Source organism: Lepisosteus platostomus, chromosome 3 (genome assembly GCF_059453375.1).
Source record: "Lepisosteus platostomus isolate fLepPlt1 chromosome 3, fLepPlt1.hap1, whole genome shotgun sequence".
In the NCBI taxonomy this organism is placed as follows: domain Eukaryota; kingdom Metazoa; phylum Chordata; class Actinopteri; order Semionotiformes; family Lepisosteidae; genus Lepisosteus; species Lepisosteus platostomus.
The window spans coordinates 14,455,493-14,471,241 of NC_142613.1; the positions used below are offsets into that span (position 1 = coordinate 14,455,493).

Consider the following 15,749-nt stretch of genomic DNA (forward strand, 5'->3'; position numbering starts at 1 on the left):
TCTTTGCTAAATTGCTTTTGAATAGAGTCACATGAAGACAGAGGTGAAACAGCCCTACACAGCCCTGTCACAGTACACGAATATAATTATATCTTATTAATTTCTTGAGATACGCGATTCTTTTAATACAGTCTTTGCTGTGCTCTAGAGGATCCTTGTGATATTTCGAGCTCTGGTTGAATGATAAGTGTCGCAGTTTAAATAATTTTCGTAGTTAGAAATTATGGAACGCTCTGTTAAAAGCAAGGGAGTTTTTATGACCGTTGCAGTTTTTTTGCAACATGAATATAATTATATCGTTATTAATTTTTTTAGATACGCGATTCCATATTATATTCCCTTTTAATCAAATTCTAAAAGTCTGCTTGTTGACTCCGGTATCACGTTAGTTAAAGACTTCGATGCTTAAAATGTTTAGGGATAAATGGAATACTGGTGTGTATGTTTTCTTTAAAGTACCGAGACCAGCCATATACTGTATGTTTAAGTTCCAACATTAATATCGTTTATGGCCTTCACACGCTTTGCAGTATGCTCCTATTCTTTTTATGCTCAGGTACTAAGATTTCCCTTCAGTGGTAAAATTCCATATAAATATTCAATACTACAACGGGCACAGTAAAGACGTTTACTGTAAATCTTTCTACGACAGACCAACGGACCACGAGTGCCCCTGTCGGTCAACCAATCATGTACCGCGGTACCGCGCGTCATCGTGCATCACAATGCGCGACGCCGTAGCCAATTACCTCCGGTACGTGTGTGTACCGCGCGCTTTGAATGGCTGCATCTGTAGTATTCCTCTATAATAGTAAAATAATGTTTGATTTCTTTTCATTGTGTTGTACAGAAATACATTCCATGTTGTATTGTACTTCTTGAGAAACATACATCATTTTTTTCATCAGTTCTTCATTATTTTCCTCACTCACAAAATTTGATGGTTGTGTCAATGTGATTAATGTTGCCTGAATGATTGAGTAGGGGATGAGCTAAATCAGTCTAGACATGGAAAGGTGGGAGAGAAGGTTGAGGTTTCAAAATGAAACATACGGCCCTTTGAAAAACCCTACATACAATAACAGTGCTGGGGGCAAGCTGACAATTCTAGCTTGAAAGCTGTGAAAGCTGTGGTAAAGAATTTGAAAATACAGACGGCGCAGTGGTTAGCGTTGCTTCCCACCGATGGACTGGTGTCCCATGCAGGAAAAGTGACACACTTATCTAGTTCCTGTGTTGGGCGATGTTACACAGTCAATCAGCATAATCAGTCTAGGTAATCTGTCATTATGATAGAAACTGCAATGCACAGATTGAATGGTAAACCCAGATTCTTGTATTTTGTTAAACCAAGAAGTTATGAGTCTTCCTATATTGTGACCAAAAGAGTTCTCCTGTGCAAAAGAAAAGGTGAGGTGCTGCTACTTTGTCTTTCATTTGGAGAATAAAAAATGATGGCTACTCCAACTCTTAAGAGTCTTAGGATAGCAACCTTCAAATGATAACTAAATCTAGCTGAAACCTAATTAATTGTCATTTAGATACTGTATACAATTTCTGGCATGATGGCATAAATTTATTCTTACTGTAGTAAAATGTACAGACTTGCTTTTTATTATATGCAATTAAAAAAACAACTCTCTTAATTTCACATTCAGCTATGTTCCTACATTAAATAGTGCCAATTAGACAATAACTTTTACAGTAATTGTCATTTAATATTAAAATGTTGATGAGAGTGTTTTGAAAAAGGTAACACATTCAACATGAAACAGGCAAGTACAGTATTCATTTATTTATGCATGCACATATAATACTATTAGGAGTGAATTACAGTATATAAAATAGATATATTTATACAAAATTCAACTAGTTGTAAGATATTTTATTTTACCAAATATAAAAAACACAAAGATCACAGTTCACTGCTTCAAAAATTAATAAAATAAAACACAACTAGCAATATTTCATGGGTTTAGCTGGCTCTTTAATTTGCAATGTTTCTTCTTAAGATTTTATTAGAGGAACCAAAGTGCTATTAGAAGTGCAACAGAGATTAGTCTATTCCAATCCATGCGTATGCAAGAAGAACATTGATTAATATTTTGTAATCCACAAAGTGAAAAATGTACAGCTGGAAGTTTTTTTTTATCACAATGCACTAGCAATATTTTATTGAAAATGAAGAAACCTAAGCTTTTGATTTAAAATGTTGTTCATGTATTACATCAAGGACATGTTTTGCATGCATTTCTTGTAAAGAAATCAATGTTTTTTTTTTGTTAACCTTTTACAGTTGAAGATTTAGGAATATAATTCTGGTCATTATTCTCATGCTCACCATCTCTACAATTTAAATACAATGGATTCTAATAGTAATTTGTGCTTTGCATGTACAGTAGTTTATAACAAGAAAAAAAAATAGTTATTGCAATACATATTGTATTCTGTAACCTATACATGTCACCCTGAAATCTGAAAGTATTTGTTAGGCAAATAACTGAACGAGAGAGTGATATGTATTGCAATGTAATGCATTTAATTGTAAATTAAGGGAACTTGAGATTACTATTGCTATAGTAACAGGATATTACCTGAATGTGTTGTCTTCTAAATAGCTCGTAATTGTGACACTATTACATACCCTATTGAAGTTTTCAGCAACACTCAGACATGCAACTTTTTACTCCTTTTCTTAGCAATCTCCATCTGACCTGATAGGGGGATGCAGCTCCAGCAGCCCCACTGCATGCATGCTTCACACTGGGCATTTCTTCCCTCTTAAAGCTCCATTCTGTTCTATATTGCTTATGTCAGTGAGGAATGTAGATGTGCAGTGTACTGTATGTGAGCAAGGTGATTGCTGGGTTGAGGGAGGCAATGCAAGCAATCCATTCTGCCATTGTGATGAACTGATAAACTGTTAGAGGTCAGCTGTGATCTATTGTAAGCTTAATGTCACTGCTTGTTGTTTTGAAGTAGTTAAAAATACATTTTTTCCCATTTTCCAAGTCCTTACATAAAACCGTCTGTATATAAACAGCTATTTACAAAAGTTCACCTGTGTAATACAATAACATTCAATTTAAAGCATTATTACATACTTCAAATTAGCTGAGATTTACTGTATTTCTCAGTGATAATAGGTGGATCTGGAAAATGTCATTAATTTAGATCAGATAACCTTCTATAAAAGAAATATTGCACCATCACATCACTTCAGGTACCTGTAGTCTTTCAGTTTACCATCAGTGAAAAGTAACTTTATTTACCTTACAGCATGCAACTTCCAAAACGTTCTCTCAATATGAGTTGGAAGCAGTTCCCCTCAAACAGGATATCCATATTTACTGTACGAGAACTTCACAGAGGGAACTCCTTCAGCAGTTGTGGGCCGGCTGTAAGCTGATGGTGACTGTATCATCATTGTTTTATCTTTGTAGATGCTGCTGTATGTGTTTGATTCCGGCCGAGTATATGAGCTCCTCACAAAGTTGTAGCCAACACCAGCATGTGATCTGTAACCCAGTACAGAGCGGAAACTGGAAGTGGGAGTGACAGCACGACTCACTGGTGCTCCAGCGTCCTCCCTATACAGAAAATGGATGGTGTGGAGGGGGTTAGAAAGGACTAGAGAAAGGGATAGATTATAATACAGGAAACCTGATGAAGTAGATTTTCAAACAAATACTGGGGTCATTAGTAGTTAATTTTTTTCACATCAGTAATTTTCAGCTAGAATGTGCAATTCATTACTGTTACGTATGTTAAATTAAAAATATATTACTCTACACTTTGAAGTCAAATTCCATTCCTTTCTTCATAGAATTAGGGGAAAAAATTGGGGTTTTATGAGGGATGATGGACTTTGGCTAATAAGCTAACAGCTAACAGTGAATGTCTTACACTGACAAGTTAAAAGAACTGAAAATCTATTGTCTTGAAGAATAAGAGTGGGCTTGATTTAAGCATTCAAAATCCTCAATGATGCTGACAATGACAACTCAGAAAACTTCTTCAGGATCAACAGAGAAACATATAAACATATAAACATATAAAATAAAGGAAAGTGAATTTTAGACTGAGAATAGTAAAGCACTTCTTTACACAATAGGAGTCAAAAGTCATGAACAAGTTTTTTTTATCTGATATCAAAACCCTGTCTTCCTTCAAGAAATAACTGATTGAGCTTTTTTTCAGTTAGGTCCAGGAACAATATGAGCTAGATGGGTTAAAATGGCTTCCCTTGTGTGCAACCTTCCATATTCTGTTATGTTATGTTATTATAACCGTTTCATAAGAACCAAGCAGTCTTCCTTGGTTCTTATAAAAGGTCTCTTGGGTGAGATGACAGCTCTTTCACTCCCTCCCAGTTTTTCACTAAGTGCTTTTCCAAGAGAATTCTGCCCCACAAACCTGATCTCATTGGCCACCTCCTTCTCATAACGGCGCTTGTTGCAGCAGCAGATCAGGAGCCAGATGAGCAACAGGAGGAGGAGCAGTAGGAGCAGAGCACCAATCACAGCACCAGCTATCACACCGGCTTTATTGACAGCTTGGGAAACAATGGATACTTGTGTTTACACATAAATACTAATATTTTGCATAAGTTGTTATTAATTTAGATTTTATAATTAAAGAAAGACAATATAGACTCTAGGAATGTCTAGTATTATTATTAAGAAAGACCTTCTGCATGTATGCCTAGATCTGTGTTACTCTATGTCACTAAATAAATTTCCATCAAGCTGAAATCTTGTTTATTTTCAGATCCTGAAAACAATGTGGATATGAAAGTTATGCATCATCATGTGAATAGCTCAGGATTCAAATTTCAGTTCCTTTCACCATTTAATTACTTTGTTATGATTTTGTACATTAATTTTCTTTCCCTTTTTTGTAAAAATGTAGGAAATATTATGGTAATCTATCTAATGATACTTGAGAGCCACAGGGTTTTCTTCCTGATGTCAGTTAAATGGGATTTAACTGGTTGAAATTAAGTATTTTCTTCAGTGTTTGCGAATTTTAGGTGAACTTTGAGAAACAAATGGAAGACGGTGGTTGAAGGCCAGAAGAGATCATTAAAAGTCACACAGCCAGTCACAGACTGAGAGGAACATGTCGTATACTCACATTTGTAAGCTTGGAGACTGTACACACACTGTTCTTTGCCTACAAAATTCTTCACTTCACACCGGTAATTGCCAACAAAGCTTTGTGAATGATTTCGGATCAGGAGCTCACCAGTCTGAGGATCTGAAAAGAGACAAATTAATGACATGGCAGTATTTTCTAATTATAAACCAGTTTATAGAAACCTGCCATATTAAAATAAACACCTACAGAACTAATCAAATATTTATCATAATACCAAACTACAACAGTATATGCAGATTAGTGTGCAATTATATAATTAATTATATAATAACAGTTTTTAAAGATTTAGCTAAGGATTTACATATAATTCAAAACTGAGATGTAGTGGCCCAGATCTAAAACAAAATCAGATCTAACAAACATATTCTTCCTTTTTAAACAAGGTATATATGAGTAATAAAATGTTGGGGGTTTTTTACTGGTAAAACACTTTTTACTGTTTGTGTGCTGTGTTTAAATCTCTGTCCATATTTCTCAAGCATCTTCCAGTCCTGAACCTCACAACCCCAAAACAGAAACATCCCCTACACTAAAGGGCCAAGCCTGTCAGCTCAGATATCTTTCTTGGCTTTGTGAGCCCTGGGGACTGATGGCACCTCAACAGGTTTTACTATCAGACCAATTAACCTTCATAAGATTTGTATTATGTACAGTAATTTAATCCTAAACATTTGTGGGTTTGTCTTGTACTGTAATAGTTGACAGTGTTGGTTAGCTTTGAGTTGTGTTGCTTTTCTCTCACAAGCCTTGGAATCCAATAATTGTTTTGGGCCACTTGGAATCATTATTGTACTCCTGTACCATCAACTCTCTTATACTTACTTGCTGTAGCAGCAGGGGGCAAGGTCCCTCCACCCTCTCTGAACCAGTTATAGGTAAGAGGAGTGGACCCTTGAGAGGACTTGCATTGCAAAGAGACAGCGGACCCCTCCTCCTGGCTTCCCTCAACCCAACAGTTTGGTACAGAGGGTCGTACTGATGGGGCAAAAAAGAGGACGTTACAGTAAGCACAGAGCAACAGAAAAGAAAATATTAGTAGATAAAGAGAGAAAGGGAAGAGTCCAGGGGATCCCAGTGTCTATCCATCTGAATTTTCAATTCCTTAATTGAACTTACTATACTTATCCTTTAATATTCTGATGGATTTTTTTTAAAAAAATGCTGGTTCCAGAAACAACATGTTTTCAAATTACTTCAGTTTCACAACAGAAAACCATTCAACAAGATCTAGTCGGAGAATTATGCATTAAAGGTTAAATCAAATTATCAAGATCAGGGCTTGAAACAAACTGTGGAACGTTTGAGTTCATGAGGACCTGGATAGGGAAGCCCTAAAACGGAGACATGAGAACAGATGTGAATTACTCTCTCAAAATCTTAGCTTCTCAAGATTAGGCTTTTAATTATCTTAGAATAGTTAGTTCAACACTGTCTTTACTGTAAGGTCAAATAAATGTTAGCTATCGTTCCTTTAAAACACTTTGTCAGTAATGCCTTGTCTGTAAGATTAACAACTCATTATTGATAAGTAACTCTTGAGGAGCATGGTGTTGGAATACAAAAGTAATGCATAACAGGTAAATCAGAAAGAAAAGGGAAATCTGATGGCTAATATAGAACCTTCTGCCCGACAGAATACTTGTACAGTACCTACGGAGTAAAATAGTTTTTCCTTAGTTTTCATACTATCTCTGTTGCACTTGTACTTTAGAATGAAACACAGCAAGGAAAAGAGAACTGACAAGACGATACAGTACAAAGAAGCAGAACTATTTATTCTTAGAGAGACAGAGAAAGTCAGAGAGGATAAGTGCAAACAATAGTTTTCACTACATTATAGATGTTTCTTCACAGCTTACAAGCTACTTGTTCAAGCATATCAGTAAACCTCAGGTCCAGAATATGACAGTTCATAAAAATATGAAATGGATTAAACTTTTTTGCATTTGAAATCTTGGTGCTACCGCTGATTTCTACCCGCCTATTCATCAGAAAAGGATCTCACCCATCACAACGAGCGTGACTTTACGTGAGTCAATTCCTGGTGCTTTCTTCACTTTGCACTGGTAAGTTCCTGTGTCCGAGACCATCAGGTTGGAGATAGTGAATGAGGCGTCCCCATTGCTTGGGTTTCCAGCTGTGAACGTAAGTCTCTTCATTAAACTGGGGCTGCTGTAGTTGTATTGCTTACCACCAACATAGGACAAGATCTGGCAGGGTCAAAACAACCTTTCATTAGCAGCTGGTATTATACTTTATACATCTGTAAACTCTTTCCATCCCTATCAAAGCACCTGTCCTTCCAGAGAGAGAGCTGAACTAGAAAATAGTAAATATACGTATAATGTTAAATCTGAATAATACATTTAAAATGACTTTCTTCTTACTCACTGAATGGGAATATATATTTCGGCACACACTTATTTTTAAGTAACCATCAGCATATAATCCATTACTAGTGTTACAGTGCATTAAAGAAAAATCCCTTTCCGTTTTTTTTTACAATTTCAATAGTTTGTGATTCCTGCCCTTGAATTATATATTTTTCAGTTTTTTTTAAAAGGGATGATAGATTTTTGCTGCCATGTATACCCTCTTCCTGAGTCCCCATCCAGAGAAAGTGTTTCTCCCCTATGTCTCACCAGCGTGTCTTTCTGAGTCATGTCTGGGCTGATGTTGGACCACTCAATGTCCAGCTCCCCAGTGTCTGTGGGGCCTGGGGTGTATGTGCATCCCAGTACCACTGCCTCCCCCTGTGCTTTCTGAATGGTCTGAGCCCCAGTGGAGGTTATTTGCATGGCCGCAGTGAAACCTACAGGAATGGAAGATCAGTACAATCACACCACGTATGAATAAAACAGTTTTCCATGTCATCAAAAACTGTTAACATCTATTCAACAAAAATATAACAAGAATTTAATGGGCATTCATTAAAAGTTCTCAATATCCTTGAAGGATTTCCAATTTATTAAGTGTTGTAGGGCCCTCATAGAGACCATTGATAGAACCTAATGTACAGTAAGTACACTTACAAAGAACAGTCACTTTAAATTAAGTCTCTCCAAACAAGTTTTTTTCATTCATGTTCCTTATAGTACATCCACACCTGTTGTAAAAATAACAGCTTTCTGTGATGCCATATATATCAGGTCCTTTTAGTTGTACAAAGGTACAGTACGTTTTTGCAGAAACAAACATATTTTGGTATGTTTCATTTTGTGCTTACTGCAATATCATTGTTTTAACTCTGTTAAGGATGATTATTTTAATGTTCAGTGATCGTGTCCATACCATTCCCATCCTGTTTACTGATTCTGTTCCTAGAAGAAAATACTACATGCATTAAATGATCATTTAACATCTAGAATGGTCATTTCTTTTTCGTATTCTACAGCAATACCAACCATCCTTGTATTGGAATAGGGTTACCATTACATAACAAAGCACCATACAAATTGAAACAACAGCTAGACCAAGGGAATAGATGACAAGATTCCCTTCTGTCTCACTTTTTTGGCCAGTAAAATGCAGATTGAAATCTACTCTTCTATGATTTCCCCAGGAGAATACAAATTCAGCTCACAACTTAAGTGATTTACAGTTCTTTCTGCACTAGACAATATTTACATATGCACATACAGTATGAATTGTTATATGGAAATGTCATGGGCTGTTGTGTTATAAATAGAAATGATCAACTTTCCAGTTAATTTCCTTTCATTCAATGAGACTTGGCCCCTGTCTTCACTTTCTCTTTCTTTGCTTCCCTGTGATTTTGTTTCTCTTTGCCACACACTGTCTATGGCTTTCTCTCTTCCGCTGTCACTCTTTCTCTCTTCTAATGCCTGTCTTTTATAAATTGTATAGCGTATTGTTGAATGGCAATTTTTTTTCTGGAATGTCTTATTCCATTATTGTATTCCATTATGCAGTTAAACACCGTAAAATTGTATAGTTATTTTCTTCCTGAATTTGTAATTAATGTTAAATCAGGTGTATAAGCAAAATGCTGAAAGCTGTGAACTTTGATAACAGCACTAAATTGGTTGGAGCTGTAGGTATAGTGTTTTGTACAAAGAATCCATAATATGTCCAGTCATTTTATCTACAGCTATATCTGTCAGGCAGAGCCTATACTTGATTGAAATTTGGTTTGACCTTGTCTCTTACTATCTATGGTATGAATATCTTTAGGAGAAGTAGTTGTTCATTGGTACATATTGTATAGAAAAACAATATCGGTAGTCCACAGCTCTAACTCACTAAATTGAGGACTAGAGGAGACCATGAGGAGGCACCATGTCATTTGCACATGTAATTTGGATTAGTTTGGGCAACTACTATTTATTTTCAAGCTTAATTTCTGACATATAACAACACACACCTGGAGATCTTTAGCAGTTCCCCACCACTCCACCCCCTGATTGATGATGTAAGACATACAATAATTTAGTAAATGTTAAGAGTTTTGAGTTTTAAAAATAATTATAAGTTTCAGATGTGAGAGGGTGAAAGGTCGTTGTGACGACACAGGAACTATAAGAGAGAGTTAGGCGTGCTGCTAAGAAAAGATGTGTTTAAGCAAGCTGAGGAGTTAAGGTCTTTGATTTGTGTGTGTAGCTGGTATTGAGCAGTGTATGACAAAGCCGACAATATGACTACTCCCCGAGGGGAAAAGAGTCTTCTGCCTCCGTTCTTTATTCTCCTCCATTACAACAGCACCTGATCGTGAGGAGGTGGACTGCTGTGGTCTAGTGAGTGGCTATAACGCACCTGCCTACCCAAAAAAAAAGTTCACCCCCAGGGCTATACAGTATATATACCTAGAAAGTTAGCCGCTTACAATAATACTCCTTTGACTCCTCTGCCAGTTTACAGAAAAGTGAAAGGACTTTCCTGTGTCAGTCCATACCAGGCCCTGGACTACTGTGTGTAGCTGATCCATTATGATCCCTTTGTCCCTGTTCTTTCATAAAGGCTGAGACTGATATCTGTTGCCACTCTCTCTTTTCTCCCACATTCTGTGACTCTAGACTCTTAGACACATTTTTTCTTTTTGCTTCTCTGGCACTGTCATTCATTTTCTTGTTCACATTTTTTGCTGTCTGCCTTTCTGTTTTGCTATTATCAGAAGAATGGCAGCTGTACAAGTCTAGTTCCTACAGGCAGGGTGCAGTGATCTGACTGAAATTGTTTTAAGTGTCCCATCCCTCTTACTCCTTTCTGTGACATGCAGGTAACTGTGATGTAAGCAAAACATAGCTGGTTTCTCTATCCTCTGGAATGAAACTGCACTAAGGCATTCATTGTCTTACTCAGACAATCAGAATCCAAAAATAAACACACACCCAGGCAATTTATTTGAGCATATATATGCAATTTAACGCTACCTGATCAGTTTGGAATTAAATAGTGGTGGTTTTAAGTACATTTTCACAAGAAAGGAACACACGTAACTTTTTCTGTCACTTTTACACAATTTCTATATTCAAGAAAATCCTCTGGTATGGGGCAGCATTGAGGCAAATTTAGTTTTGCATATTGAGTTTTTATATTAAATTGCCTATTTACAGGTAAGTGTACAAAGCAGTCATTCAGAAATTGCATTCCTTTAAGAAACAGCTTGATATCCTTGAAGGAGTAAGTCTCTAGACAACCAACAGTAATCCACTTGAATTACAGATTGCACATTGGGTGTCTTGCAACCTTGCAGTTCTGTGTAGTGTGCTGTTGAGGAGCACACATGAAAAACATCTTTGCTCCTTATGGTTTTCCGGAGCCCAAACATTTGTTCACATTAGCACCACATGCTTACCTGTATTCAAGTAGATGGAGCAAAGGACTGCAAATATTATTCTGGAACACAGAGTAAGGATCTTCCAATGTTGCTCTGTTGACATCCTGCCATGTTGACATGGTAAGGAAGAATAGATAACATTGTAATAAACTGTCAGGTTTTAAATATTCATCTATTATTTATCAAGGAATCAAGTTTCTTAATACAGTTCTTAGGGGTCACATAAGCTAGTTTTCCTTCCCCATGAGCGCATACAGTACCTAAAGAATGCTTCAGACAAAATGTTGTTTTAATTCTTTCTTTTTACTTTTCAGAGGCAAATAAATGACCTGATTGTTAAATTAGCTGCCTTTCGATTTCTATCTCAGAACAAGAGAATGGTATGGGCATATATAATCTGCAACAATAGTATGGCTGAAGCAAAAAATACAGGACAGAGTATTGAAGTTATCATAGTATACTGTAAAGCAATTTACAACAATACTGTCAACAATTAAAACTTTAATACGTGTATGCAAATTAGCACCAAGAAAATAAAAAATAAATAAATCTGTGTTAAGGATATATTACTGGAAGGCTAGTGAGTAAAGATGTGGGCGCAGGAAAATACAACTGTTTATTTCTTAAAGGTCTTGTTTGACCTGCTTATTGCTTTAATTCAGTAATATTTGGATGAGCTGGATGATATTCTGTGAATGCTTTGCTGATGTCTCTAGTATGCCATGGGTGCTCAGGAAATGGCATATCATGTCATGCATGATTGTCCAAGAGGGGCCAGGGAAACAAAGCTGTGGTGGCCAATGTACAATGGCCTGTAAAATCTAACTTGTACAGTATGTCTTTGGGAAGTTGGAGAAACAGCAGTGCCTAGTGAAACTCTACTGTGTGTAAACATGGGAAAAATATTCAATAGCTTTACAAATAATGTGCTTATTATAACAAACATTTCAACAGATTACAATTAGTAGATAAAAAAGCTGACTCATTTTTCACCAGAAACAAAAAATACACAAAAAATAAGCATACATTTATCAAATCATACTTTAAGTTAAAAATGGAAACCATGTGAATAGGTAGTATTCCCCTAGGCAGAAATGTCAGTTTCTTCACCATTTCTCTTTTGTTTGTATTCAGTTTTTGGTTGGATTTTTCTCTGATTTTAAGATCAAAATCCACACCAGTGTCAACCATAAGTGTTCATGTTCTTTGACTTCTGGGTTGCTAAACAAATCTTGAGCTACTGCTGTAGTGATTGAGGATTTGCACCCCACCCAGAAATGTTCAAATGATTAGGTTGGTTTGAAGAATGTCAGTTGCAACATTCTTCAGTTCTGACTGGTGCAGCAACAATTTTTACCAATGAGATACTCATTCACAAAGTGAACTTAATGAAACAGCAGTGGACGTAAACACCAGTGATATTGTATTTAAGGTGTACAGTACATTATAAGGCCTCTATTATTGTTTTATTAAAATAATTAACAAATTTTAGTTTGTAATTTACAGATGTCTAGTGGCTGTCATAAAAGAGATTGTTAGCATACAGTATATCAGTTATTTACAAATCAAACAGAAAATAAATGCTGATTAAATCTTTATACTGTATGTGCACTATCCATGGTTAAATGCTAGACTATGCTATGGAACCTTATAATGTATGCCTAAAACAAGATTACCCACTTTTCTAATTCTGTATGTTTGGTAAATGCATATGAGGGACTACGAATGTGAATTTGACATGAAGGGTTTCATAGTTCTCAAGTTAATAAGGCTAGTGTTGTAGCATATGATAATTTTTGTTTTTATTTTCTTACAGATTTACAGAAAGTATTATTCGTTCCAAAACTAAAATCAAAAGCGTCTCTCTTCAACAAGGGTTCCCAATTCCCATCTTAATGAAAATAAAAATCCCAAAAAAGAAACAAAACCCGTTTCGGTGAAACTGGCTGTTGTTTCCTGTGGTTAGGAGCTGTGTGAACTTCTCCAGGGAGATAAGGCAGAGCTTTGTTATTGGACCAAAGCATGGCAAGTGCAGTTCCAGTGTTTACTTGTTCTAAGCAAAATAAGTGAACAAGTTCTGTCAATCTAAAGATAAGATGATAACCCTTTAGCTTCCAGAAATTATGGCCATATTCTTATATGACTAATACAGTGTTGCTGTATTTTATCAGTTATTCCAGGTATTTGTTTTGAAAATGATAGCTTCTGGTACATCTGTTAAATTAACTTAATAAATTATTTAGTCTCCACTCAGACAATTAAAAACAAGTATATAGTATTTTTAAGGTTATATATGTAAAAACCAAGCATTTGAACAAGCAAGATTACAATTTAACAGTTGTTCAACAAAATGCGTTGTTATTGTGCACAGGATTTTTACTAATGACCACAGCAAATTAAACTGATTACAACATAACTCTAATTATAAATGTGTTGGTACACACTTTCTTAAAGTAGCTGTAATAATTTTCTATTGCAGTATATGTATTGAAATCAAAGGTTTCCCATGTATAAATTATTTTTAAAGTACTTGCATTATTGTTACTGTGGTGTTCAAATTAAAAATTAAATTAAAAAGAAGTAACTGTGAAGAATTCAAACTAATGATTCATCATACAATATATTATCCAGCCTATATGATAAGTTTGACAGTACTGATGAGCCTTTGACTGCACTTTCTTCATGACAACCAAATTATCGTTAATGTTTAGTTTTCATGACTTTTGGTAGAGAGCCTAACAGCAGGTACAGTAAGACACCTACCTGTACAAGACCACAGAGCCAACAATATGAAAAGCACCCATCAATAATACAGACAATATGGAAATTGGAGGCTTATGGTGTGCGTAATGGAAACAGAACAGACAGGTTGTGTTCCAAAGTAAACCAAAAAAACTATAGAACATGGAAATTAAAATGAATAACAGTTGGGAGACTCCAACTGGTACTCACCTGACAGCCGGCTGTGGCAGGTATTCTGAGATTAAAACCATCCAAGTGACAGTCTGCACTACCTTTGTGAGCTGAAATGACTGGAGAGACAGGTAATTCACTCTCTCTCATTTTCTAAGCCCAGAAGAATGGAAAAGGTGTGGACATATATAGGGGCACACCCACATTCCCTACCCTTTGCTTGTTTCTCACTTGTTCTTTTTGTTGACATCTCTTCAAAGCTAAATGAGGGAGTTATACGTTTTTCTTACATGTATTTCTTGGATCTTTAGTTTGATTACAAAATGGAGCACCTTCTGTGTGGAGTCTCCATATTCTTCTAATTTTTGCATGGGTTATCTTAGGATGTATCTCCCCCCTGTTGTGTGCAGAAAAAGGGGTTTGTAAAAGAGAGGTGTAAAGAAATAAAAAAATAAAAATAGCGGTAAAAAGTTTATTTAAAAGGGCAATTCTGAATCATTGCAAGCACATTGCCTATTAGACTGATTCCATTTCTCATAGAATTCTCTTCATCATGGCAACGAGTGAAAAAATAGATTGAACACTCTGTCACAACTAATGTGACAACTGCTGAAAACCCAGAACCTGAAGAACATAACACTCCCACCTTCCATGATAGCTTGGTTGATTAGTGTCTAAATTGTTTTTGTATGACTATGTGCAGTGTGTCCTGCACTAAGGTTGCTGCTGGAAGAGGTGTTAGTGGGGCCAGCAGGGGGTGCTCACCCTGCAGTCTGTGTGGGACCTAATGCCCCAGTATAGTGATGGGGACACTATACCTCAAAAAAGGTGCCTTCTTTCGGATAAGACATAAAACCGATGTCCTGGCTCTCTGTGGTCTTTAAAAATCCCAGGGCATTTCTCGAAAAGAATAGGGGTGTAACACCGGCATCCTGGCCAAATTTCCCATTAGCCCCTACCAGTCATGGCCTCCTAATAATCCCCATCTATGAATTGGCTTCATTACTCTGTTCTCCTCCCCAGTAATAGCTGATGTGAGGTGAGCGTTCTGGCACACTATGGCTGTCGTCGCATCATCCAGGTGGGTGCTGCACATTGATGGTGATGGAGGGGAGTCCCCATTACCTGTAAAGCACTTTGAGTGGAGTGTCCAGAAAAGCGCTATATAAGTGTAAGCAATTATTATAATTAATTATTATTATGTCTCAAAATTAAATGAAACAGGCACAGCACATGTTATTACAGTAACAGGGTCTTAGAAATTTGAAAAAAAATGTTGCTTCTTTCACACTCAAGCCAGATAACTAGAGAAACTGTAGACTAGACATAAAATGCTGTAGATAATAATAACAAAGTGAATATAGAAATTGTATGATGAAAGAAATGATCAAATTAGATTAAGGTCCAGGGTTCCATAATTAATTTAAAAATTCAGAAAATATTTCTTAAGTCAATGGAGATATAAATACATTTAATAAATAATTATGTTTCCTTTAGTTGATTTGAATTTTGTGAGAGGCTACTTTGAAAATTTAAAGAAACTATTTTTCTGGTATTGAAAAAATTATTAGAATAATACATTTCCATCAGAATAGAATAATAGAATTCCATCAATTTCCCTATGGGATCAATAAAGTCTTATCTATCTATTAGAAGAAACAAAAAGCCCATTGTCCATCTTCCTTCTTTACAGAATATTATTTTTTTAAACTGATCTAGACTGAATTTTGATAAATATGCCTCTGTATAACTTGGATACTGGGGATGCTGTGACTCAATACCCTTAACTTTGCAAATTTTAAATTGCATAACATATTTTATTCATTTTCAAGATGGCAGACTGGAATTTTTATCTGAAAATTCTGAAACGAAAAATTGC

General features: G+C 36.0%; 1 protein-coding gene across 1 annotated transcript; it reads right to left on the bottom strand.

Annotated features, from left to right (window-relative positions):
* Positions 1–1,870: 1,870 nt before the first annotated feature.
* On the bottom strand, positions 1,871–14,028 carry vsig8b (V-set and immunoglobulin domain containing 8b). The gene is made up of 8 exons (XM_088624648.1): positions 13,910–14,028; positions 10,976–11,061; positions 7,803–7,972; positions 7,166–7,370; positions 5,983–6,135; positions 5,137–5,259; positions 4,417–4,555; positions 1,871–3,590 (listed from the first exon to the last, which is right to left on the bottom strand). The coding sequence occupies exons 1-8, from the start codon at positions 13,948–13,950 to the stop codon at positions 3,329–3,331; spliced, it is 1,179 nt and encodes a 392-aa protein (XP_088480774.1). The 5' UTR covers positions 13,951–14,028; the 3' UTR covers positions 1,871–3,328.
* Positions 14,029–15,749: the final 1,721 nt, after the last annotated feature.